Here is a 26,205-nt window from a genome sequence, read left to right as displayed (position 1 = left end):
GCCTTACCAACGACGACCTTCAAGAACTGGCAAAACAAGAAATTCCTGTAGAACTGGAAAATAGAGATTCTGAAACTGAAGAACCCAAAAACTTTCTCTACAGATTTCCTTAGTAAAAGTTTGGTAACGATAACTGAAATAGTTGATCAAATTGTAGTGAATGATCCAGATTTTGAAAGGAGTGCAAAAACAAGACAAGCCATTTTGGATGTGATTTCCTGCTACCGATATTTGCTTAAGGAAAGAAAAAGAAAGCGACAAATGAAACTAAACAACTTTATCACAAAAAACGAGAAATTCTAAAAAGCCAGGACCTTCATCAAAAAATAAACTTTGCATTTCTGCATGCATATGTTTATCTGTTATTTAACATATTTTATATTAATTTGCATAATAATATAACATGAAATTAAAGTAAAATTTGTTTATTTTTGGTCACGTGTTCCCCTTTCCCTATTTACTCTATGTTAAAATAACCTCGTTTAGAGCTGTTTCGTTTAGCGCTTTGTCATCTAGGAACACACTTCTTGCGTTAAGCAAGATCTTACTGTATTTATTCTAGCAGAATTTTTAAATATTTATCCGTGTATTCAAAATTTGAGATAAAAACTTTGTGTGTATCAAAATGCATGCAGGAATAATTACTGTTCTATTTTATTTGTTCTATTTTATTTTGTAAAGTAATTACAAAAATCATTTATTAACTGAGAAATTCTATTACAACATTTCAATAAAGCTAAAAGTGAACAAAATGTAAGGATACTAAATGGAATATAAAATTATATCTAATTTTATTTAAATTTTTTTATTGGCACAAGGTATACAAGACTATATGGATCTTCAGCATAGTTGAAAAATATGGAAACAGATGTAAACAATAATCTAACCCAAAGTAGTTTTAAAAAATTTATGAATGTAGAAATCAAATTTACATCTAGATCTGCCATAATGGTAGGCTAATACTTTACTGAAGACATTATAATAATCTATTTTCAAACTTATTTTTGAAATCAAAACGTTTTATTTCAAAGATTAAAAGGTAAAAATAAGATTTATAGGTAACAAATACTAATCAAAAACATTCTTTGGCTTTTTTAAAGTTTTAGGAGAAAAACTGTATATATATAAATATAAATACAAATACACAAACCTACAATTTTTAAAATTAAAAATTTATAAAGAAAAAAATACAGCATATTTTGATAAAATAACATATTAACATATTTTCAGCAGTAATTATAATATAATTTTAAAATTCTACTGTTTCTTACCTCAAGCGTTTGCATCAAATTTGGTTTAATTGCATCTTTCATAAATACTGTTAAAGCTCCAAATACACCCTAAAAATTTTATAAACTGTACAATACTGAATGTAACATATAATAGATAAAAACTAATGCTTACCAAATCTTCAGCTGTTATTGGATAACCTTCTTTATTACTAGCTACAACAATACGTTTAAATCTCTCTCTCATATCACTTAAATCAGTTGTTAAAGCAAGAATTGCCATAATTTCACTTGCAACAGTAATGTCAAACTGAGTCTTTAAAACAATCATAATTTAAATATTAAATAAGTAACAAAAATTCAAAAATATTTTGTATTTCAAAATTATGTAATATGTTAAACTCTAAAAAAATAATAAATACCATATAATTATTTAACAATTTATAATTTATTGTAAATTACAATTACCTCTCTTATCTTTCCTTTTTCTGTAGGTGATTGTCCAATTGTTATTTTACGGAGAAACCTGTCATTCGTATCTATAACTTTACATTTAAAAAGTTTATTATTATTATTATTATTATTAATACATACATACATACATACATATGGGTGTCCACAGAGGAGGCAAAAGGAACATTTGCCCCTATCTGAGATCAAGTAAAAAATTTCACAAACTATAATCTTGAGATATATAATCTTACACCCTCAGCCATGGACATTTTGAAGCAATACTGTAATGTACTTGTGAAAAAATACCCCAAAAAATTAAATAAAAATTAATTGATGTAATTACTTGTCTCCAAGCTTTGCCCCCTCACTGCCTCTATGGATGCCCATGTACTGTACATACATATAAAAATATTATCATCATTATATTTGTACATGTACAAAAATGTTACAGAGTATAATAAGGCTAAATATCATGCTAATTACATTATTTATTACTCATTACATAAAACATTATTCTTCAAATATTTCTCAAAAAGACAACTTAAGATTTTGTAATTGTTCTATGGTACATTTCCTATTTATTACCTCTTTGCCAAGTGATAGTAGATGGATCAATGTCTAATCTTGCAAATCGCTTTATTTCATCTTTTGTCAAATCTTTTGGATTTGTAGCTTTTATGCCTAATTTCTTTGTAAAAAAATAAAATACAATAGAAAAAATTTATTTATTATATATTCTTAATTAATGACTTACATTGTATAATATATAAGAATAAGCTAAAATTACTGATCTCATACAGTAAGATTTGCTTTTCATCAGTTATTTTCTTAATAGAACAAGAGGAATTTGTTAAATATTGTTCATTCTTTAATTTTAATTTACTTTTAAACACTTTTACATGGATAATAATAAAGTTATATACAAAATGCAAAAATATCACATAATAAAGTATATATAAAAATAAATAACATTAATTATAAATTTTCAATCAAACAACAAAATTCATTTCTGAAATAAAAACATTTATAAAAATAAAAATCTTGTTAAAATGTAAATAATAACTTAAAGACTGGTTATCCATGGGTTGATACTTATGTTATAATATAGAACTGAGATACATTAAACAAATAGTACAAGAATCAAATGATACAATAAAGTTAATTCCAATAAATTTTCATATAGGAACTGAAATAATATAAAATTGGTCCTTTAATATTAAAATTGAAAATTGGTATTAGTGTTATTTTAATACTAATACCAAGTTTCAATTATTCCAAGTATATCAAAGTCTGAAAAATATTTATGAATGCAATTTTATTTTTTAAACCTTCAATAATCTAGTTGACTATTCTTAGCATTCTGTATGATTTTAGTTTTAACGACAGTTGTAATTTCCTGAATAAGTACAAGATAATGAAACTAGCAGAAAATTTTCAGCATTTGCTATCATAAGTTACTTTATTACCTCTTTTTCCAAAATTAATCCTAATATCAAATATCACAAACTAATGGTCATTTATTTAAAGTTAAATAATTCTTTTTTAATCATTAAATATATCAATTTTATTTATGTTTAATGAAAGCAAAATATGAATAGCAAAAGCATTATCTGTGTTAATTTAATTACAATTATAATTCTTAAATATAAAAAAAATCAAATCATATTGACTTAAAATACCTGTAATCGTCCTTTTTGTATTTCTGTAAATTCTTGTTTTCCTTTCTTTGTAGAAACCAATCTTCTAAATAAAGCCTAAGAAAAAACATTTAAAATTATAGTATTGGAAATATTATTATGAAAGATATGTTTCCTTATGATACATCATATTTTTTAATATATATAACATTCCTATGGCTTATTCATATATCTAAAAACAATGATTTTTTAAATCTAATATTCAAATGTTTATTGTTTCATATCTAAATTTACAGATATATTAATATATATACAGTGGAACCCTGGTTAATGAACGTAATCCGTTCCACAAATCCGTTCATTAACCGAAGCAATTTTTCCCATAGAAATTAATGCAAATACAATTAATCCGTTCTAGCCGTTAGTATTTTTGTAATTTTATTCGTAAAATGGGTTTTCTTTGATTCTTTTCAAAAACAATGGGACAAACTTTTGCATCAACCAAATATAATTTAATATCCACATGTTAAAAGCGAAAACACTATTATTAAGTCAGACCAAAGTTCAGGGAAAAGTAAGGAAAAAACTTTACTGTAGTTGTCAAAACAAATGTGACACGAAAACATATGACGTAATGGATCAGGTGGATCAGGTGGAATGTCTGTGGGGAAGATGAAACTCTGACAGAAGCGGTCATAAACAGTCAATCTAGGTTAAATTTTTGGAAAAGGGGAACAATTTGACATGTATAAAAACATCGCGTACAATCATTAAAGTTCTAAAATGACAGATAGCAGAAACAATAGGCTAAATTATGAGCGAAAGGTTTATAGGTTTATCAACAATCTCTGATCAGAGTCGATGAACGGATGTCAAATAAATGCCTCACAACAAACCTTTCTCGTGACCTGATCTGGTTTCAGTTTTCACCTGGAGACAAAGAAGAAAACAATCGGGAAGTGAGGAATGGGACACAGGACTAATCGTAAGGTGAGATTCAAGGAAGAAATACTATAAAAACCCCGAATCCCAAGGTCAAAATGCAGTTTTCCTAAAAATTCTATGGCGATTAATCTGTGTCATCTTCATCTGAATTAAACCTGAAGTCATGCCCGCCAAAATTTGTGTTGTGCCTCACGGACTGCACCAGTCGTTGCAGCTCTGTCACCTACCATCGCTTCTGTGACCAAGTGAACCCATCTCATCCGCATTGGGGCTACGACTGATCAGCTTGCACTATCGTAAGACCAGCGATATACCACTCCTCAGTGCCGGGAGAAAATACTGTAGATAAGCCATTTCCAACCATCTCAAATGTGTAAGCATCTTCCTGTTCTAATAAACGATTTTCACTGTAAAATACTTGTCATCTTTGTCTCCTCCGCCACCACCAACGTACGAATGGACCATAGATCATCACTGACACACAATTAACTGATTTCCCCTAAAAGTCAGCAAGCTTACAAATTTGACACAAAAAGCCGTTAAGTTCGTTATCCGAGACAAAATTTTTGCAAAATAAAAGTTCGTTAACCGGGGTTCCACTGTGTATATGTATATATATAATTTCTATTATATTTTAAAAATATCTAATAATAATATGTTGTTGAAGCTAAGGGCTGCAATAAATTTTATCATTTTACAACTTAAAATCCACAGAAAATGGATTTTAATCATCTAATTCAAGCTAAACGTTTTTAATTTAAACATTTTTATTTAAAATATAAACATAAAACAAACATACTTCATCAGATTGTGTTGCTTCGTGGAACATACGTGCATCAATCTGAGCAGCTAAGAGATTATTGGCAGCAGTGATTGCATGTATATCACCAGTAAGATGAAGATTGAACTCTTCCATTGGAATTACTTGTGAGTAACCTCCTCCACAAAATTATGTAATATGTTAAACTCTAAAAAAATAATAAATACCATATAATTATTTAACAATTTATAATTTATTGTAAATTACAATTACCTCTCATATTCTAATAAAATATAAAATTTTAAAAATATGAAATTATTCAATAAATAAATAAATAAAATAAATTCATAACTGACCTCTTCATTATATTCTTTAGGAAGTGGACTGCCTGGTTTAACAGCTGAACCACCACCATGCATTTTTAAAGCTCGTATCGTAGCAACAAGGACAACTGCATTTGGTACAAGACCTGAATATCTACATTTTATATTAAAAAATTTTTCCATGCCAATATCAGCTCCAAATCCTGCTTCTGTCACTAAAAGTAGCATTATAAAATTATCATCAACAGTTACTTGTTTGACAAATGAACATAATAAATTAAACAGTATAGTCAGCGCAATAAGATATTGTACTTAATCAATACTAACTGTGCCTATTTTAAAAGAGATAGGGTGACAAGAGGAGATAGTTCTGTAGCACTCTTGCTACATATGCAAGTACTTATGCTAAACGAGTTTTGTCAGTTATAATACTTCATTTTTTCTCAAAGATAGCATTTACATAAACAAAAGTGAATCCTCTGTAGCCTGGGTGTAGCTTTGTAACCCCTCCAAAATAGACAGGCATGAAAAATAATATGCAATGTGCATATAAAAGTGTTGACTATTTAAAGGCTTTACTTTTTTGATGGAAACTGTTGAATATATCACTGTTGCAAGTTATGTGTTCACAGATAATGAGTAGGATACCTTACAAGTTTAAAAAATCATGCACGACTACTTTGATCCATTTCAAGTCATACCGAACCAAAAAGTGGCAGGCTTGATAAAAGATACCACGTCGTGGCCGTTTATTTATTATAAAAAATAATACAAATGGTTATATGATACAAAGCATTGCTACACAATACAAATACAAAAGTTTATATATCACAAATCATTGCTACACACATAGGTAATGACAAGAAAGAAATTTAACAGAAACACTATTACTTTGAAAAAAAAATCTCAAAAACAGTCTCCATTGAAGTAAAAACGTGTGTGACTGACTAATACATTCACTCTGGCCATCCCTTACTTTTACTTTCCCAATTATCATCCAGGCTACAGAGATAAAACTCATACAAAGTAAGTACTAGAACACATAGCAAAATTACCATAGAACTAGCCCATGCAGCAGTTGGCAACATGGCACTTGACCACCATTCCCAACCTATGTGACGCAAGACCAAGGCTAACCCACTCTTCTGGTCAACATGCTTTTGCTTGGTCGTGTCTTCACTTCACCCTCAAACATTGTCTCAAAGTCTACATATAGTTGCAAATTTTGTATATAGAAGTGGAAATAAACACTCAGCACTGCCTGTCCTGTTTGAATTGTTTATTCAGCATGATGACAATACTACATACGAATGCGATCAGATTGATTGACATACTAGACTGAATCTGAGAAAAGGCATGCCATAGTAGGCACCTCACTCATCTTGTCACCCTATCTTCCCTAAAATACACACAGTTAATATTGACCAAGTATAATCTCTCATCATGCTGACTATGTTTTAAAAATTTTACTTTTATAAATTTCATTATTACCTACATATCCATCTTCACCTACTAATTTCAATGCAATCTTATCAGCAAGAATTGAAGAATTTCCATGAGCAATATTTGCAAAAGGACCAGCATGAACAAAAACAGGTGTACCCTAAATTACATCATTTTTAAATAATAATAATAAAATTCATTTCTTAACTAATTTTAAATGAAATATTTGTACAGTAAGATCCCACTTAATGCTGTCTCAATTAATGCTAATTCAATATAACGCAGTCTGCTCAAAGCCTAAAAAAAGCTCAAAATTTACGCTGATTCAGATTATCTGAATCAGCGTAAATTTTGAGCAGCAATTGATTGATTCGTTTATAATACGATTATTTGCGAACATGAACCAATCAGCAAAAGGACATCATCCAAGGAATTCGTCATAGCACTGTACTTTCCATAAATTTATGTTTGTTTGTTGCAATTTTGGAAAAAACATAATATCATGGATGCCATAGGCAATATCGATAGGCTTCACTTGGCAAGAATTAACTGATAAATGCACAAACAGAGTGTGGAAGAAGTTATGGCTAGAGGTATCCAAGAATTCTCAATGAGAAGAGAATATTGCTGTATCATTAGATTGACTAAATTGTCAACTTAATCTATACAGCAGGACTAGATATAGATGAGCAGGATATTGAGGAGTCACTGCAGGTTTCTGGTGAGAGCCTTACCAACGACGACCTTCAAGAACTGGCAAAACAAGAAATTCCTGTAGAACTGGAAAATAGAGATTCTGAAACTGAAGAACCCAAAAACTTTCTCTACAGATTTCCTTAGTAAAAGTTTGGTAACGATAACTGAAATAGTTGATCAAATTGTAGTGAATGATCCAGATTTTGAAAGGAGTGCAAAAACAAGACAAGCCATTTTGGATGTGATTTCCTGCTACCGATATTTGCTTAAGGAAAGAAAAAGAAAGCGACAAATGAAACTAAACAACTTTATCACAAAAAACGAGAAATTCTAAAAAGCCAGGACCTTCATCAAAAAATAAACTTTGCATTTCTGCATGCATATGTTTATCTGTTATTTAACATATTTTATATTAATTTGCATAATAATATAACATGAAATTAAAGTAAAATTTGTTTATTTTTGGTCACGTGTTCCCCTTTCCCTATTTACTCTATGTTAAAATAACCTCGTTTAGAGCTGTTTCGTTTAGCGCTTTGTCATCTAGGAACACACTTCTTGCGTTAAGCAAGATCTTACTGTATTTATTCTAGCAGAATTTTTAAATATTTATCCGTGTATTCAAAATTTGAGATAAAAACTTTGTGTGTATCAAAATGCATGCAGGAATAATTACTGTTCTATTTTATTTGTTCTATTTTATTTTGTAAAGTAATTACAAAAATCATTTATTAACTGAGAAATTCTATTACAACATTTCAATAAAGCTAAAAGTGAACAAAATGTAAGGATACTAAATGGAATATAAAATTATATCTAATTTTATTTAAATTTTTTTATTGGCACAAGGTATACAAGACTATATGGATCTTCAGCATAGTTGAAAAATATGGAAACAGATGTAAACAATAATCTAACCCAAAGTAGTTTTAAAAAATTTATGAATGTAGAAATCAAATTTACATCTAGATCTGCCATAATGGTAGGCTAATACTTTACTGAAGACATTATAATAATCTATTTTCAAACTTATTTTTGAAATCAAAACGTTTTATTTCAAAGATTAAAAGGTAAAAATAAGATTTATAGGTAACAAATACTAATCAAAAACATTCTTTGGCTTTTTTAAAGTTTTAGGAGAAAAACTGTATATATATAAATATAAATACAAATACACAAACCTACAATTTTTAAAATTAAAAATTTATAAAGAAAAAAATACAGCATATTTTGATAAAATAACATATTAACATATTTTCAGCAGTAATTATAATATAATTTTAAAATTCTACTGTTTCTTACCTCAAGCGTTTGCATCAAATTTGGTTTAATTGCATCTTTCATAAATACTGTTAAAGCTCCAAATACACCCTAAAAATTTTATAAACTGTACAATACTGAATGTAACATATAATAGATAAAAACTAATGCTTACCAAATCTTCAGCTGTTATTGGATAACCTTCTTTATTACTAGCTACAACAATACGTTTAAATCTCTCTCTCATATCACTTAAATCAGTTGTTAAAGCAAGAATTGCCATAATTTCACTTGCAACAGTAATGTCAAACTGAGTCTTTAAAACAATCATAATTTAAATATTAAATAAGTAACAAAAATTCAAAAATATTTTGTATTTCAAAATTATGTAATATGTTAAACTCTAAAAAAATAATAAATACCATATAATTATTTAACAATTTATAATTTATTGTAAATTACAATTACCTCTCTTATCTTNAGAGAGAACTGCATCAATACAATAAATCCTGTGACTCTTCACAGAAATATGATAACATATTACAGACTTTCCAAAAGATATATTTGTAAGAAGCACAACATTGTTGAATATTTAAAAAAAAAAAAAAATTCATAATTTGTATATTTTAATTAAAGAGTAATACAACTAAAGCTTATACAAAACAAAGTTAATTATCTGAAAAATTAAGAAATAAGAACAAATATTTAAAACTTACCCTGTTACTACTATATATTTTCCATTTTTATGATTCTTTAAACGATCTAATGTAGCTAATGACACTTTTGCTTTTGTTGTTCCATACAATTCAATTTCACTTGGTAATAATCCAATTTCATTTGCCAAATCAGCTATATTTTTTGGAGTTTGATTTCTAGCTATTTCTATATCACTACAATTTTAATAATAATTTTTTGAAAATTTTATCATTCCTAAAAAAGTATATAAAACTATTTAATTAATATAAAATTCATATATATTAACCTAGGAACTGGAGTTTTAATTGTGAGTGGAAGAATTTCTAACTTCCATGGCTTTATTGTTGAATATTTCTTGGCAGCTTCAATTGCTGCTTGTAAAGTATTTTTCATTATCATTGCTACAGTCATTGGTCCAACACCTCCTGGTACAGGTGTTATATATGAAGCAACTTTTTTAACTTCTTGAAAATTAATATCTCCCACTAATCTATATCCAGAAATTTTTGTAGAATCTGAAAAATTATATAATATATATATATTACATTTCATAGAATAATTTTATAAAGTTACTGTACATTATCCAAATAATTAAATAGAAGTATATAATTTTTTTCTAATTTTACAACATTGAAATAGTAGAGATTTAATTCAAGTAATCAGAGCATAAAGGGTAATGATCATACTGTCTTAAAGAATATAGAAATTTGGCATGATATTTTACCAAATAAATTTGATAGATCTCAAAAGAAGAAGTAAACGGAAATTCCAAATCATTCCAATTCATTCTCCTTGTAAAATCTCTAAAATCACACAACAAAAACACACAAAATTGTAAATGTTTTTGCTTGATGATTTCATGAATAAAGTTGGTCTTTGAAAAATTGTAAGAAACTATTGTAATGAAACAGAATGCTATTTTTATCCTTTGCTAAAAAATTTGAAACATTTAACTTAAATTAAATAAATCAGCAATACTTAAATTTAAACATCAAAATTGAAATTTAGCATTTTTGAAACGTAAATATATAAATAAACATAATTTATTTCTTATATTAAAACAATGCTTAAGTTCTAAGTAAAACAATTTACCAGGAATAGAATTAATTCCACAATCAATTACAACAGCACCAGGTTTAATCCAATCACCTCTCACTAATTCTGCTTTTCCAACAGCAACAACAACAATATCTGCTTGTCTGACCTAACAAAAAATAATAATAAATAAATAAAATAAATAACCAAAATCCTTGTCAAATTCTCTTAAAATTTATCTTCTACCATCTTCTCTTCCAATGTGATCATTAAAATCCAAAATTTTTAGAACAACAAATAATAAAATTCACGACTTCCAACCACTTAACACTGCGTTTAATAGTGACATAACACTCGTAAAAAAAAAAAAAAAAGTTTTTCGAAAAAATTAATTTTTTAAATGGTTTGATAATATTTTTAAACAGAAATAACTATAAAATAGTTAAAAACATACCTCTTCTGCTAAATTAGAAGTGCGTGAATGGCATGTTGTAACAGTAGCATGATGCCAAGTTAAGAGCTGTGCCACAGGAGTTCCTACAATTTTACTTCTTCCTATGACCACTACTTTACTTCCTTTAATCTGTACTCCTAAATTGTTAATTTCATAATTATTATTTGAAACAAAACACATTTTACAATTAAAAGAAATTGTTAAAAAATAAAATAAAACTGAATTTAAATAAAACTGATGTAACTTGTCGGAAAAACTGCCAATGCTTCCGCTGATGGCCAGTGAATATTGTTGAAATTTGTGCTGGCATATGAGTTATTGAGCTAAATATATTATTTATTGCCAAGAAAATTTCATTTTCAGATGTAGCATCAATGATCTTTCTATTATTATTTAGGACAGTTTATTAACTAGCAGTACAGAAGAATCACTAAAAAGGCAAGATGTAACCTCATTACATGATCAGGAATGAACTCATACAATAAAATGGTAGCTGTAAAAGGGCATTATAGACAAAAAAAAATAAAAAACTGGGCAAGAAGAATCATGAATTGCAAGACTGTTCCAACTACTTAAAATAAAAGTAGGCTTATGCCTGATTAAGAAATGGTTTCTTGTTTAGTCTGCAATAATATACATAGAAATTATGTACCTGGTGAAAAATTGGAGCAATGCAACATTTACAAAAACCAGTGTCACCAGTTTATGCACTGAATATATATATATATCTATAACTTATGTATGTGTATGAAACTACTGTAAGAATATACTTTCTTCTAGCAAAGATCATAAAAATTCATTAATCAGTTATATTCTCATTTTTTCTGGTATTGTTAATGGGCAATCAACTAATATTACTCCCATTGGCAGTGTCTCTTAAATTTTTTCTATATATAATTTATTAATCAGTAATAAAGAAAATAACAAATTTTATTTATAAAATTAAATAAACATCAATAAGATTCAATTAAAAATAATATAGTCTAATTCAAATTGAAATCTAAATAGATATAAATTATTCATTAAAATTTATGATCAGAGTATGAATTTAGCAAATGAAAACTAATGAAAATTCACAAGATTAACAAGATAAATTATTAAGTTTCATTTGCTTGAGGTGAACATTCAAAAATTTTCACCCATGCATTCAAATTCATCAGAATGGTGCTCTAAATGTAAAATATAGGCCTACTTAGCACATCTTTTTAAAAAAAAGAAAACTGTTGTTGTTAAAACAAACACAAAGATGACTGATGTAATGGATCAGATGAAATGTCAGCTGGAAAAGATGGAACTTTGACATGAACATTCATAAATACAGTGGGTGATCGGTTAACGAACATAATGCGTTCCAAGACTTTGTTCGCTATCCGAATTGTTCGTTAACCGATTATCGATTTAACATAGGTTTCTATGGGAATTTGATTAATTCGTTCTGGAGACCCCCAAAAATAAAAAAAGTATATACTTTTTTACTAAGTTTATTCACATGTAATAATAAAAATACGTATATACACGGTCTTGCATTTTTATTAGTCATGTTTTTTCTGTTTGTGGGGGTTAAAGAATCTATCCAATGTCGATTGCTTTTCTGTCTTATTCATGATTTTTCAGAAGTAATTAATAGCATTGTAATTGTAGAGATCCCTAGAAGTAGGAGGATGCCATTTTAAGATCGTTGTTCTGACATCCTCCTACTTCTTCAAAAGATCTTTAATAGCGGATATTGGCATAAATCTGCATTTTCAGAAGAAAACGTAAAAGAATTGTTTCTGTCAGAAATACAAAAGGCTGGAATTACAAGAGAGCGTTTCAAAGTTCGGGGGAATACTATCCGATCAGTATTGGGTAGAACGTCGATGTCGACATCTCCCGCGCTCCGAAAAGTTTTGAATTGTTGCCTGAAGACAAAGGAAGACCAATCGATATTCATTATTTTACGTCGCTTCTTGTGCCTGTTCAGTGAAGTGTTCATTATCCGAACATATGTTCGTTGTCCGATCATAAAAATCTTTCGTGAAAGTGTTCGTTATCTGATTTGTTCGTTAACTGATCTGTTCGTTAACCGATCTGTTCGTTAACCGATCACCCACTGTAGTTAATCTAGGTTAAAAAGTAAAAAAAGGGGAAAGATTAAATGGTTAAGAAAACATCACGTGCAGTCATTAAATCCAAAAATTGACAGAAAATAGAAACAACAGGCTGAATTATGAGTGCACGACTTATGGATCTATCAACAAAATCCAGTCAGAGTCGATAAAAACGTATCAGACAGACACCACAAAATAGACCTCTCTTGTGACTCGAACAAGTCTCAGGTTTTACCTCGAAACAAAATGCAGCCTAATCAGGAAGCAAAGAAGGGAATACAGAACAATCAAAAGGAGAGATTCAAGAAAAAAATCATATAAAACCCCCAAATTTCAAGGTCAAAATGACAGTTCCCCTCCAATTTTGGCAGCGATTGACCAGTGTCACATCATCTCCGAACTGTTCTGATTCATCCATTGTATCTCATCTGACCTATTCCGACTTTCAAGGATACATGATTCAGCAGACCATCTCACCTACGCAGTCTCCGCCCTGGGGCTGCACCATTACCATTGACTGTTGAGCAACCCTGCAAAATCAACGATCATCATACCCAGTGCCTGATCCTCAAAGAAGTCTATTTTGTTCTTAGTGTAAGATATTTTATGTCAAAAAATAAACGGTTTTGTAAGAATATGTGTCATCCTTGCCTCCAGCATCATCACCCACATATGATCAGTCACTAGACTTTTCCTGACGTGCAATTAACTGATTGTCCCTAAAAGTTGGCATGTTACATAAGCAAAAAAACAATAATAATTATAAAAATAACAACAAAGTCACTAGAATCACTGGTTCCACCCTTCTACAAAGATAGGATATAGAATATGTGTAGTTTATGAGGAAGAAACATATGAAGAAGCTTAAAGAACTTGTTGAGAGAGGAAGTGAGCAGAATGTTAGTGCATTACATACTGCAGAGTAGGGAATAATTTAATTAATTATCCCAAAGCAATTTGAGGAGATTCTCAATATACCAGTAAATATACAGTCGACCCCCTATAATGCAGGTTCATATAATGCGGGTTCATATATTGTGATCGTATTTGTATAAAGATGCTAAAAGAGACTCGTAAAATGCAGTAAAATGTCATTGCCAACTCGTGTCACGACAGGATTGGTCGAATCTGGACCATAAAATTAATCGATTCTAGACTAATTTGACTCAACATTTCCAAAACACGTATAATTTTTTGGGAATAATCTGTATAAACTATGCTATAAACAAAAAATTGTAGGATTACTTACCGAGTGTGCACTGTTCGACGATGCCATTGATTAAGCTTGTTTTTGTCGTGGAGCAGCACACCGAATGGTGGGCATGTTTTCTGATAAGTTATTTTTCTGTGAAAAATTCACTGAACCTTGGAGACATCATTAATAGAAATAATTTTCATGGCTGTTGAATAAGAAATGTTTACCCGCCTAAACTCTCAGTAGCATGTAAGTAGTTCGGCTGCTTGTCCACTATTGAGTGGACAAGCAGCCTGAACTACTTACATGCTACTGAGAGTTTAGGCAGGTAAACATTTCTTATTCAACAGCCATGAAAATTATTTAAACAGCCATTATAAAACAGCCATTCGGCTGCTTGTCCACTATTGAGTGGACAAGCAGCCTGAACTACTTACATGCTACTGAGAGTTTAGGCGGGTAAACATTTCTTATTCAACAGCCATGAAAATTATTTCTATTAATGATGTCTCCAAGGTTCAGTGAATTTTTCACAGAAAAATAACTTATCAGAGAACATGCCCACCATTCGGTGTGCTGCTCCACGACAAAAACAAGCTTAATCAATGGCATCGTCGAACAGTGCACACTCGGTAAGTAATCCTACAATTTTTTGTTTATAGCATAGTTTATACAGATTATTCCCAAAAAATTATACGTGTTTTGGAAATGTTGAGTCAAATTAGTCTAGAATCGATTAATTTTATGGTCAACAGCCATAGTCCGTAAACTGCACACGTACCAAGCTATGATTACTCATGTATTTAAGGATTCCTACAACGTGAAATTCTTATAAAATGGAATGTATCTACCGTGTTCTAGGGGGTCGACTGTAATTTAATATAAATATGTTGTAACAAATGTTTTCGATCAACAAATCAAAAACATTTGTTGTAGCATACTTATATTAAATTATATTTGCTGATATATTTTGAAAAGAAGGATGATACGTTTAGAAATTTGGTTTACAGTATTATATTGTGGTTTACTCTTACAGGTCAATTTATATATTGCTTGACTCAGAGGACTCATTAATATATAGGTATGCAGCATTTAGATCTCTAATTAAAAAGAACTACAATGTATCTAGTGACTGGGAGACACTAGATAAGGAATTAGAAATCCTGGAGAAGATAGCCCACAATGATGGGCTAATTGTGAGGATGTTTGGTGAACTTGTGAGGAAGGTCAAAAAGGGAAGTAAGGTATGTAGAGGGCTGGAGAAAAACTTTCTACAGAAACCTACAGAAAGATGAGACATATTATTAATAACAATTAATTAATAAAGTATATTTTTAAAGCTTTGGGATGCACAAAATGAACAACAAAAAATTTTTTATAGATGAGTGAAATCAGTGATTCGCCTCTGATGATTTTCTTGTTATTATTCTTTTATAGTTGAGTTTTTAGTTATTATTCTGTATTGTTCTTATGTTAAAATATAGTGTTCTTATGTATTGCACTTGTAGGTGAATGGAAGATGTCAAGTATTTTCTTGGGGATAGTATAGAGGTGGGTGCCAATGGTCTTAGATTGTAGTACAATGATCAGATGTTACATAATCAAACTTAGGTGACTTAGTTATCAGCCTACTAAACTGAATCACTTCTGTGTCTCCTGACAATGCACTTAGTTGCCCAAAAGTACTTGAGAAAAAAATATTACAAAGTGAAATCTAATAAAGCAGACATTTTGTTATTGTGAATTTATTAAACACATTATAAAATTCTATATTTGAAAATACTTGAAAAATAATACTCATTTTTTATTTCATTTTATCTATTTTTTCTTATTTCCATTATAATCTTAGAAATAAAAAAAACTATTTTCTTTCTATTTACATTTTTCATAACTTAGTTAGTTATTAAAAAAAAATATTATTCAAAAGTTAATTTTATTAAAAATATTATGATGATTTAATATTCAAATTTACTGTTTCTATGATATAAAAAAACACTTGCCTGTTCTTTTGATGAGTTCTAAACAACCTTGAGGAGTGCAAGCAATAAAAAAGCCTTCCAATTGTCCATGAGCTAATTTACCAGCATTCTGATCATGAATTCTGCAAAATTAATTTTTTTTTCTTTTTAACATTTTTATNAGGTGCCGATGACTCAATTTTTCATCATCACATTAAATTCCATAAAGATTGCTCAAATTGAAAATAAATAATTTATTTTTAATCTGTGTAAAACCGACATATTTTAATGTGAAAAAATGAATGCATATTTGGTGCAAGTTTTGTCTTCTTTCAATAGTGGCAACTCAAGTGTTCAAATTTTTTAATTGAAATTCTTCTAATATGATTTAAAGTTAGCTTGTTCGGTTTTCCACATTTACATTGTAACAACAATAATACAAAAATTAACTTTCCAAAAAGATAAATAAATATTGATATACCTTTAATTCCAAAAGTAGGTCCTTGAGATGGCTGACGAACACAAGCAAAGACATTTTTATTTAGGTGAGCACCAAGTGCTTGACACAAACCAATAGTAGTTGTACTTTTACCTTCTCCTAAAGGTGTTGGTGTAATTCTATGGAAAAAAAATTTTTTATAGTAAAAAGTAATTACTCATATAATACAAATTTAATACAATCACTTCCTATTTAAATGACAAATTCATTCATTCAGTATTTATATAGAAATTAACCATTATAATAAAATTATTCTATTCTTTACATAAAACACATTAATTTTGTTTTTTAATTTCAAACATTGATAAAATTTTAACATAGATGTATATTTAATACACATTTATGTTCTGAAATACAAATATATTAATGTGTATTAAATCATTTTTATTGCTAGATATGGACATCGTTGAAATTCAATTCAATATTAAAAGAAATATTTGTGATTTGGTATTTTAGGATATGAAATCCAGTTTAAAATTAGAAATTTGTTCTTAAAAATTTTAACAATTATTACACAAGTTATGTAAAGAATAGAATAATTTTATTACAATTATTAATTTCTACNCAGCCATTATAAAACAGCCATTCGGCTGCTTGTCCACTATTGAGTGGACAAGCAGCCTGAACTACTTACATGCTACTGAGAGTTTAGGCAGGTAAACATTTCTTATTCAACAGCCATGAAAATTATTTAAACAGCCATTATAAAACAGCCATTCGGCTGCTTGTCCACTATTGAGTGGACAAGCAGCCTGAACTACTTACATGCTACTGAGAGTTTAGGCAGGTAAACATTTCTTATTCAACAGCCATGAAAATTATTTAAACAGCCATTATAAAACAGCCATTCGGCTGCTTGTCCACTATTGAGTGGACAAGCAGCCTGAACTACTTACATGCTACTGAGAGTTTAGGCAGGTAAACATTTCTTATTCAACAGCCATGAAAATTATTTAAACAGCCATTATAAAACAGCCATTCGGCTGCTTGTCCACTATTGAGTGGACAAGCAGCCTGAACTACTTACATGCTACTGAGAGTTTAGGCAGGTAAACATTTCTTATTCAACAGCCATGAAAATTATTTAAACAGCCATTATAAAACAGCCATTCGGCTGCTTGTCCACTATTGAGTGGACAAGCAGCCTGAACTACTTACATGCTACTGAGAGTTTAGGCAGGTAAACATTTCTTATTCAACAGCCATGAAAATTATTTAAACAGCCATTATAAAACAGCCATTCGGCTGCTTGTCCACTATTGAGTGGACAAGCAGCCTGAACTACTTACATGCTACTGAGAGTTTAGGCAGGTAAACATTTCTTATTCAACAGCCATGAAAATTATTTAAACAGCCATTATAAAACAGCCATTCGGCTGCTTGTCCACTATTGAGTGGACAAGCAGCCTGAACTACTTACATGCTACTGAGAGTTTAGGCAGGTAAACATTTCTTATTCAACAGCCATGAAAATTATTTAAACAGCCATTATAAAACAGCCATTCGGCTGCTTGTCCACTATTGAGTGGACAAGCAGCCTGAACTACTTACATGCTACTGAGAGTTTAGGCGGGTAAACATTTCTTATTCAACAGCCATGAAAATTATTTCTATTAATGATGTCTCCAAGGTTCAGTGAATTTTTCACAGAAAAATAACTTATCAGAGAACATGCCCACCATTCGGTGTGCTGCTCCACGACAAAAACAAGCTTAATCAATGGCATCGTCGAACAGTGCACACTCGGTAAGTAATCCTACAATTTTTTGTTTATAGCATAGTTTATACAGATTATTCCCAAAAAATTATACGTGTTTTGGAAATGTTGAGTCAAATTAGTCTAGAATCGATTAATTTTATGGTCAACAGCCATAGTCCGTAAACTGCACACGTACCAAGCTATGATTACTCATGTATTTAAGGATTCCTACAACGTGAAATTCTTATAAAATGGAATGTATCTACCGTGTTCTAGGGGGTCGACTGTAATTTAATATAAATATGTTGTAACAAATGTTTTCGATCAACAAATCAAAAACATTTGTTGTAGCATACTTATATTAAATTATATTTGCTGATATATTTTGAAAAGAAGGATGATACGTTTAGAAATTTGGTTTACAGTATTATATTGTGGTTTACTCTTACAGGTCAATTTATATATTGCTTGACTCAGAGGACTCATTAATATATAGGTATGCAGCATTTAGATCTCTAATTAAAAAGAACTACAATGTATCTAGTGACTGGGAGACACTAGATAAGGAATTAGAAATCCTGGAGAAGATAGCCCACAATGATGGGCTAATTGTGAGGATGTTTGGTGAACTTGTGAGGAAGGTCAAAAAGGGAAGTAAGGTATGTAGAGGGCTGGAGAAAAACTTTCTACAGAAACCTACAGAAAGATGAGACATATTATTAATAACAATTAATTAATAAAGTATATTTTTAAAGCTTTGGGATGCACAAAATGAACAACAAAAAATTTTTTATAGATGAGTGAAATCAGTGATTCGCCTCTGATGATTTTCTTGTTATTATTCTTTTATAGTTGAGTTTTTAGTTATTATTCTGTATTGTTCTTATGTTAAAATATAGTGTTCTTATGTATTGCACTTGTAGGTGAATGGAAGATGTCAAGTATTTTCTTGGGGATAGTATAGAGGTGGGTGCCAATGGTCTTAGATTGTAGTACAATGATCAGATGTTACATAATCAAACTTAGGTGACTTAGTTATCAGCCTACTAAACTGAATCACTTCTGTGTCTCCTGACAATGCACTTAGTTGCCCAAAAGTACTTGAGAAAAAAATATTACAAAGTGAAATCTAATAAAGCAGACATTTTGTTATTGTGAATTTATTAAACACATTATAAAATTCTATATTTGAAAATACTTGAAAAATAATACTCATTTTTTATTTCATTTTATCTATTTTTTCTTATTTCCATTATAATCTTAGAAATAAAAAAAACTATTTTCTTTCTATTTACATTTTTCATAACTTAGTTAGTTATTAAAAAAAAATATTATTCAAAAGTTAATTTTATTAAAAATATTATGATGATTTAATATTCAAATTTACTGTTTCTATGATATAAAAAAACACTTGCCTGTTCTTTTGATGAGTTCTAAACAACCTTGAGGAGTGCAAGCAATAAAAAAGCCTTCCAATTGTCCATGAGCTAATTTACCAGCATTCTGATCATGAATTCTGCAAAATTAATTTTTTTTTCTTTTTAACATTTTTATAATTATGTCTTTAAATATATTTTACTTGTATTAAAGCATAAAATATAATTAAAGAAATATTTAATTTTTTATATTAGTTATCAAAAGAATAATTTAACATTTTAGAACACAAAATCACTAAAATTATATAAGTTTATTAAAATAACTTAAAATTTTTAATTTTCTACTCGGAATTTTTTTAATTTCATGTATTGCACATTATTTAATTTGAACTTGAACTATTTTGATGAAACATTTATAGATTTTTAATATATTAAAAATATTTGAACTCCACTCTCCAAAAAACTATATAATCTATCAAAAACTAATGATGATGACAATGAGGAAGAGGAGGATAAAGATTCAGTTTTCACATGGCATGTTAGATTTGTTAAGCTTGTAAGAGATTGTGATGTAACTGGTTAAATTCGTAGAACAGGTTAGGTGAACAAAGATTACATAACTTGTTTACTGAAAGGTCAGTGCTAGAAAAGTGGAGAGTAAAAGGAGTCACCATGAGTAATGGTTCCCTAAAGGGTTGCCCACCAGTACCATCAAACTTTTATTATTTAATAGAAAAAGCACATTACAAACTCACTATGATATAATACAGTGATTCCCAAACTTTTTTGATCCACCGTCCCCTTTGTTCCATAAAGTTATACCCAATGCCCCTTAACCCATTTTCTCTTGTGTGAGAAAGGATTGGAAATATTCTTAGGAAAACTTTTCTATGAATCTCACACTTTGTGACCTTATCGTACATTGTTCTCAACATCCGGAAACCATTAAACTCAATGTTTCCTCTTATCAGTTTAACAGAGGAAAGGGAACGGCTTTCAGTAACCCCAATTTTGCCTTTGGTTCAATACCCTGCCTCCAGCACCCCCCAGATTTACTCATGGCCCACAAGGGGGGCGTTATTACCCACTTTGAGAAACACTGATATAACATATATACATATAGTCATTACATTTATTAACAACTTCAATTGTTGAATGCTAACATGGCTTATAAATCATAACCAAATTTGATGCCCTTCTAAGTCCCTCCTGAGTGTAGGCTCTGTGCAAATGCACAAATTACACATCCATGAAGTCAACTCTGAAAAAAATTTAAATTTGTGCTGAAAGTGGAAGGAAGCACATGGATAACTTCTAGCAAGCATGCATAGTGACTTCATTACCATTTTATAAAGTAGTAAAAGCTAAATAAAGTTATCTGAATAATTTTATACAGCTTTAATTTATTTAGTACACAATTAACAAGAATGTGTTTTATTATTCCTTTTCTCATATTTTGTTGAAATTTTCTTTACAAAATAATTTAAATTAAATTCTTTTTGTTTTATAAAATAATGAAATAGCTGATACTAACATAAATCTTATTAAAACTAATGTCAATGCCAGTAAATTTTATTATACAAACTAAAAGTTTATTTAAATACTATGCCACAATACTGACAACTCAATAGATTTTAGAATTTTTATCCAATTTAAATCAATATTCATGGATTAGTAAGCCATAAAAACGATATTCAAGCTGCAGTTTGGCCAGTGCAGACAACATAAAATATTTCAATAATTAAAGCTTTTTTTGTACATACTTCAAGCTCTTAAGTTAATTTCATTAATTAATTAATTAAAATTAAACTAAATTATGCTTTTTAAAGTTAAATTAATATTAATATTACTGTTTTAGAAAATTCTATGGTAAAATCCATATCAATCATTTTGATATTGATTTCCTTATTAATTGAATATAATGACTTACCCATCAACATCTTTCTCTGGAGAAACAGTATTAATGATAACATTCGTATCTATTGATGATTCACAGTCTAATGGCAACTAAAGTAAAATGAAAAAATTCTTTTAAAATTAACTTAGAAGCCATCCTTTAATTACATGTGTAATTTTTGGACCATTTTTGACTCCTCCCTATTATGTACAATGATGTACTTTTGCAAACCTCTTCCCTTTTAATTATGTGTACAATAGTTCATGGACCTCCTGCTATTGAATAAATGGTTTTAAAAAGTTCTAAATGTTTTCTAAACTATGGTCTATTCACTTGACTAGTAAGTAGCTTTAAAAGAACAGATTAATGTATAATACCACTAAAAACATCCATGTAACAATGTCTTGATCCCCTCCTCATACACTGTATACATAATTAATGGATATCATTTTAAAATGAAAAAATTCTTAATTATCAACTTAGCAAAAGCCATTAATACAACTTCATCAATACCTGAACTATTATTCCATGAATTTCATGATCTTTATTTAACTCTTGAATCTTCTTTATCAACTATTTGAACAAAAGAGTGAATATTAAATTTTATTTACATATTCTTCAGAAACTTCAAATATAATATTTTTACAAACCTCTTGTTCTGTTATATTTCTAGGCAAATGAATGTGTATAGCTCTGATACCAACTTCATTAGCAGATTTTGATTTTGTGCGAATAAACACACTCGAGTCTGTTCGATTTCCTACCTAAAAATAACAAAAAGTTAATTATAATTGACAAATAAACACCAAAATCTGTAATTATGAACTATATATCTAAGTATAGAAAGAAATCAAAATTTGTTCTGCTTCAAAAGTAAACAAACTCATGTCTTTCTGATACAGATGTGTTCATTCAAATTCAGATTCTAACTCACGTGAGTAATAGTCCAGGGAATTTTTCTTAATTAATTATTTACAAAAGTAGGAAGGAAAGGAGTCTAAGTCTCCTTTAAGAAAAATCAAATAAACTTATAAAAAAAAATTTACTTAAATATGACAAATATATTTGTACACATGTATATACGATATTTGAAAGTTTACTTTCCATTAAGAGCTAGTGACTACATTCAGTGGTACAGGGATGAATGTATGTTTGTACATTCTAATTTGAGCCTCCCTTACTATCAGGTTGTTATGCTACAGCATAATAATTATGAGCTACAGATAGCACTGTAGCTCATAATTGTATACTAGTTATCTAATAAGATTCTTATTATTATGAACTGATAATTTTATGAAATATCTTAATCACACTTTAAAAAATTATATGATTTTTCATTAAAAAGAAAAGCAAGACTTCATCAGATCCTTGGGCAAGAATTTTAAAACAGTAGTTTATAAAAAAAAAACATTTTTTAGAACATAGTTACTTCATTTCTACAATTTACAGATATGAAATAATAATGTTTTATTCATGTAAATACAACCTCACCATAAACTAGATATTCACTTCTTTTAAAATTTACAAGGCAGCTACATTCTATTTATAGAATGGTTTTTTCAGTTTGTATTTCCTGAGGAAGGCCGATAAATTTAGTGGCCGAAAACTTTTGATCTTTATATTTTTTTACTTTTATTTGCTGGAAAGTTTTGAATTTATTCATGTTTCTAAGTTTTCAGTTGCTATATATACCTATAGCTTTAGCTTCACTCACCAGACCTACTCTAGTTGTTTCATATCTTAACATGGGATTTTGATAGATAAATTATTAGAATAAAAATAATAATTAAGTAAATAAAAATGTATACAGAATGATCCATGACAATGGTGTCAAACTTTACAATGTTTGTAGAATAATACAATGAACAACTTTGGTTCATAAACAGGTGTCTGGAAATGCACTATTGAGGTGCTAGACAGATATTTGGTATGCCAATGTGCTGTGCAATAAGCATTGCCTGTGTGCATATTTAGGGCTCAATAAACATAACTCATGCAGTATTGAAGTCTTTCTTAATAGGCTGGGCCATACAGTCCTTGTCAGTTCAAAGAGATCTGTAACTTGGCTTATGTGACACATTTGTCCACAGCAATTTCAGCAAATGTGAATGGTTTCCAAGTGAGTGCACAAGGTTGAATTTCACCCTTTCCATCTGCAAAAGGTGCAGATGGAACGGGTAAAATCAGGGTAAACATTAGTGAAGTCATCAATCATCCTCTATATGGTACAATACCAGCATAACCAATGGTACCATGTTGCAAGTGTCATTTGAATTTGACCAATGATTATATCAGAATGTATGGCCTTGCATAAAGTGACATTCTAATTTGTGCATAGTGCCTGCTCCGATTTGTCAAATTCAAGTGGAATGTTAGATGTGCTCACCCATCAATACATATTATATACATGGTATATATTTATTAACTTTTGTTGTTAGTTTTATTTTTTATTTAAACAATTTATATAATAAAATTGAAATGTAAATCCTGGTTGGCAAAGCCATAACTTGCAATGTAACTGTTCTAGCAATAAACTAATTTGATATGCAATCCATCTTAATTATACATTGAGTGCAAGGTTATGAAGAATTACTGGTAAGAGAATTTGAAAAATTTAACTTAATTAATAAAGTAAGGATTTTTCCTTGGGGTCTGCCATCCGTAAATGTTTAGATTCCATAGTGATTTTCAATTTTTAAAAACCTAAAAGTTTTCACTTGGATTTGGTCACCTTGTTATAAGAAACTGTAGCAAATTCAGCTACTTTTATATTACAACTACTGTGAAAAAGAATAAGAGTTTACAAAAATTTTACTAAAATTCAAATCATATTGTTTCAAAAACTAAACTAAAACTGTTTTCAGTATTTTCAATGTAATTTTAAGTGTTTGTTTCCTATTAATAGTTTTAGTTTCACTTTAAGCTCTTCTCTATAATTGTGGCCAAAGTGAGAGTTTATACAATGAATTGAATCAGTAGTGGTGTTTCGACAAGTTGATTCTCGATATTCAGCTGTTTCAAAACATCAACTCACTTTTAGCATGCTGCTCTCATAAACTGAACTTTATACTAATAAGCTTGAAAACATGTTCCTGAAAACTGTTAAATCTTACATTACCTTATGAAGTGATAATGGAGTTTGGTAACAATAACAGATAAAATATTATATTGTGTGTCCTTATATTTTTTAACATTTTAATTTTATATTTAGTTTGTTCATTTATCCATCCATAAATATTCATGAACTTTTTGTTTTGTTTAGTCCAAGTTATGAATCCAAAACCAGCAGCAAAAACTGAATGTTTGTAATATCTTATTGAAAGCTGTATTTCAATTTATTAACTGTCGTGCATTACACTCATTGAATAAGCTTTAGTTTGATGTATATATTTGCACGCATGTGTGGTTTCATCAATGAGTCATGTATAAAAACTGAGTCAACTCACTTTACTAAGTTGATTCAAATGTCTGAGAATAATCAAATGAATCATTTTGCACAACATTACTTTTCTATTAGTAGTTTTAGTTTCGATTTTAGTACTAAAATGAATTTGTCTGACTAAAACCAAGATTTAGTTCAGTAAACTAAAACTATGCTAGTGTACCATAGGACAATTTACCTAAGGAGGAACTGAATGGATATAAAATAAATATCATTTTAATTTAATTTAATTTAAATATCAAACGAACATCAAGACCAAATAATTTTTAAGGTGTTACACCTATATATTGTAGAAATTAAGGTCTTCATTAACTATTATTTTGCCTTAATATCGTGATAAAAGAATCCAGCTGTTCATTTGATATTTAAAGTAATTACTGGATTAGTTGTATGAATTAATTTAATTTTTTAATTCTTCCCAAATAGGAGTGGTTAAACTCTTAAACCTCCAAGCACATGGGACTTCATACAAAAAATTTAACTAATCTAAACAGACATAATAAAAACTATATTGATTACATGCATAATTTATTTTCTAAGCACAGTTCATTGAATTAAATCATGTTTCATCTTGATATAATAAAAACATGTGCATACCTTTATATTAAATTTTATCTGTAAATTCTAACTTTTTGCAGACTGAATTTACTACTTTATTTTTTACATTATATATGTAACTGATAAATAATGGTAGTGTTTATAATTAAAAAAAACAAACTTTTAAACAATTAAATTTTTTAGTTAAAATTACCTGAATAATGGCTAGAGTAGGATTGAAATTTGCATATTTTTCTTTTAACTGTCTCACTTCTTCTAATATTCCGTTTTTAATTTCTCTATAAAAAGTAAAATATATATTTTGAAAATCTATAATTTACAAGTTTAAGTATATATTTATTAATGAATAAATATTATAAGTTATTATAAGTATCAGCCATTGGATACAGAATGTATTTCTGTATCCAATGGCTGATACTTATAATAACTTATAATAACAAAAATGGGGTCTGATATCCCCCATTTTTGTACTATGAGTACTTTTTTTTTTTTCTTTATCATACCCATCGTGGGTTCGGTCGGGGCCCCCACAATGGAGGCGAGGCCCGACATGTCGGAAC

At 29.1% G+C, this 26,205-nt stretch overlaps 1 protein-coding gene across 1 annotated transcript in view; it reads right to left on the bottom strand.

Moving 5' to 3' along the window:
* LOC111620117 (C-1-tetrahydrofolate synthase, cytoplasmic-like) overlaps positions 1-26,205 on the bottom strand; it is a 40,541-nt gene that overhangs the window by 12,955 nt on the left and 1,381 nt on the right. Inside the window, exons 2-20 of the mRNA XM_023361977.1 lie at positions 25,839-25,923; positions 22,296-22,409; positions 22,159-22,218; positions 21,679-21,755; positions 19,788-19,888; positions 10,932-11,068; positions 10,535-10,646; positions 9,729-9,957; positions 9,465-9,636; positions 8,922-9,062; positions 8,789-8,857; positions 6,839-6,950; positions 5,377-5,562; positions 5,064-5,203; positions 3,362-3,436; positions 2,268-2,370; positions 1,698-1,774; positions 1,405-1,545; positions 1,272-1,340 (exon numbers count right to left, since the gene is read on the bottom strand). Of these exons, the coding sequence (XP_023217745.1) occupies positions 1,272-1,340; positions 1,405-1,545; positions 1,698-1,774; positions 2,268-2,370; positions 3,362-3,436; positions 5,064-5,203; positions 5,377-5,562; positions 6,839-6,950; positions 8,789-8,857; positions 8,922-9,062; positions 9,465-9,636; positions 9,729-9,957; positions 10,535-10,646; positions 10,932-11,068; positions 19,788-19,888; positions 21,679-21,755; positions 22,159-22,218; positions 22,296-22,409; positions 25,839-25,923 (2,200 nt within the window). The remainder of the gene's footprint in view (positions 1-1,271; positions 1,341-1,404; positions 1,546-1,697; positions 1,775-2,267; positions 2,371-3,361; positions 3,437-5,063; positions 5,204-5,376; positions 5,563-6,838; positions 6,951-8,788; positions 8,858-8,921; positions 9,063-9,464; positions 9,637-9,728; positions 9,958-10,534; positions 10,647-10,931; positions 11,069-19,787; positions 19,889-21,678; positions 21,756-22,158; positions 22,219-22,295; positions 22,410-25,838; positions 25,924-26,205) is intronic.

The sequence above is a fragment of the Centruroides sculpturatus genome, unplaced genomic scaffold, assembly GCF_000671375.1.
Source record: "Centruroides sculpturatus isolate CEXI.00-Female unplaced genomic scaffold, Cexi_2.0 scaffold109, whole genome shotgun sequence".
In the NCBI taxonomy this organism is placed as follows: domain Eukaryota; kingdom Metazoa; phylum Arthropoda; class Arachnida; order Scorpiones; family Buthidae; genus Centruroides; species Centruroides sculpturatus.
The sequence above is the reverse complement of the archived record's forward strand: the minus strand, read 5'-3'. Positions and strand labels throughout refer to the sequence as shown.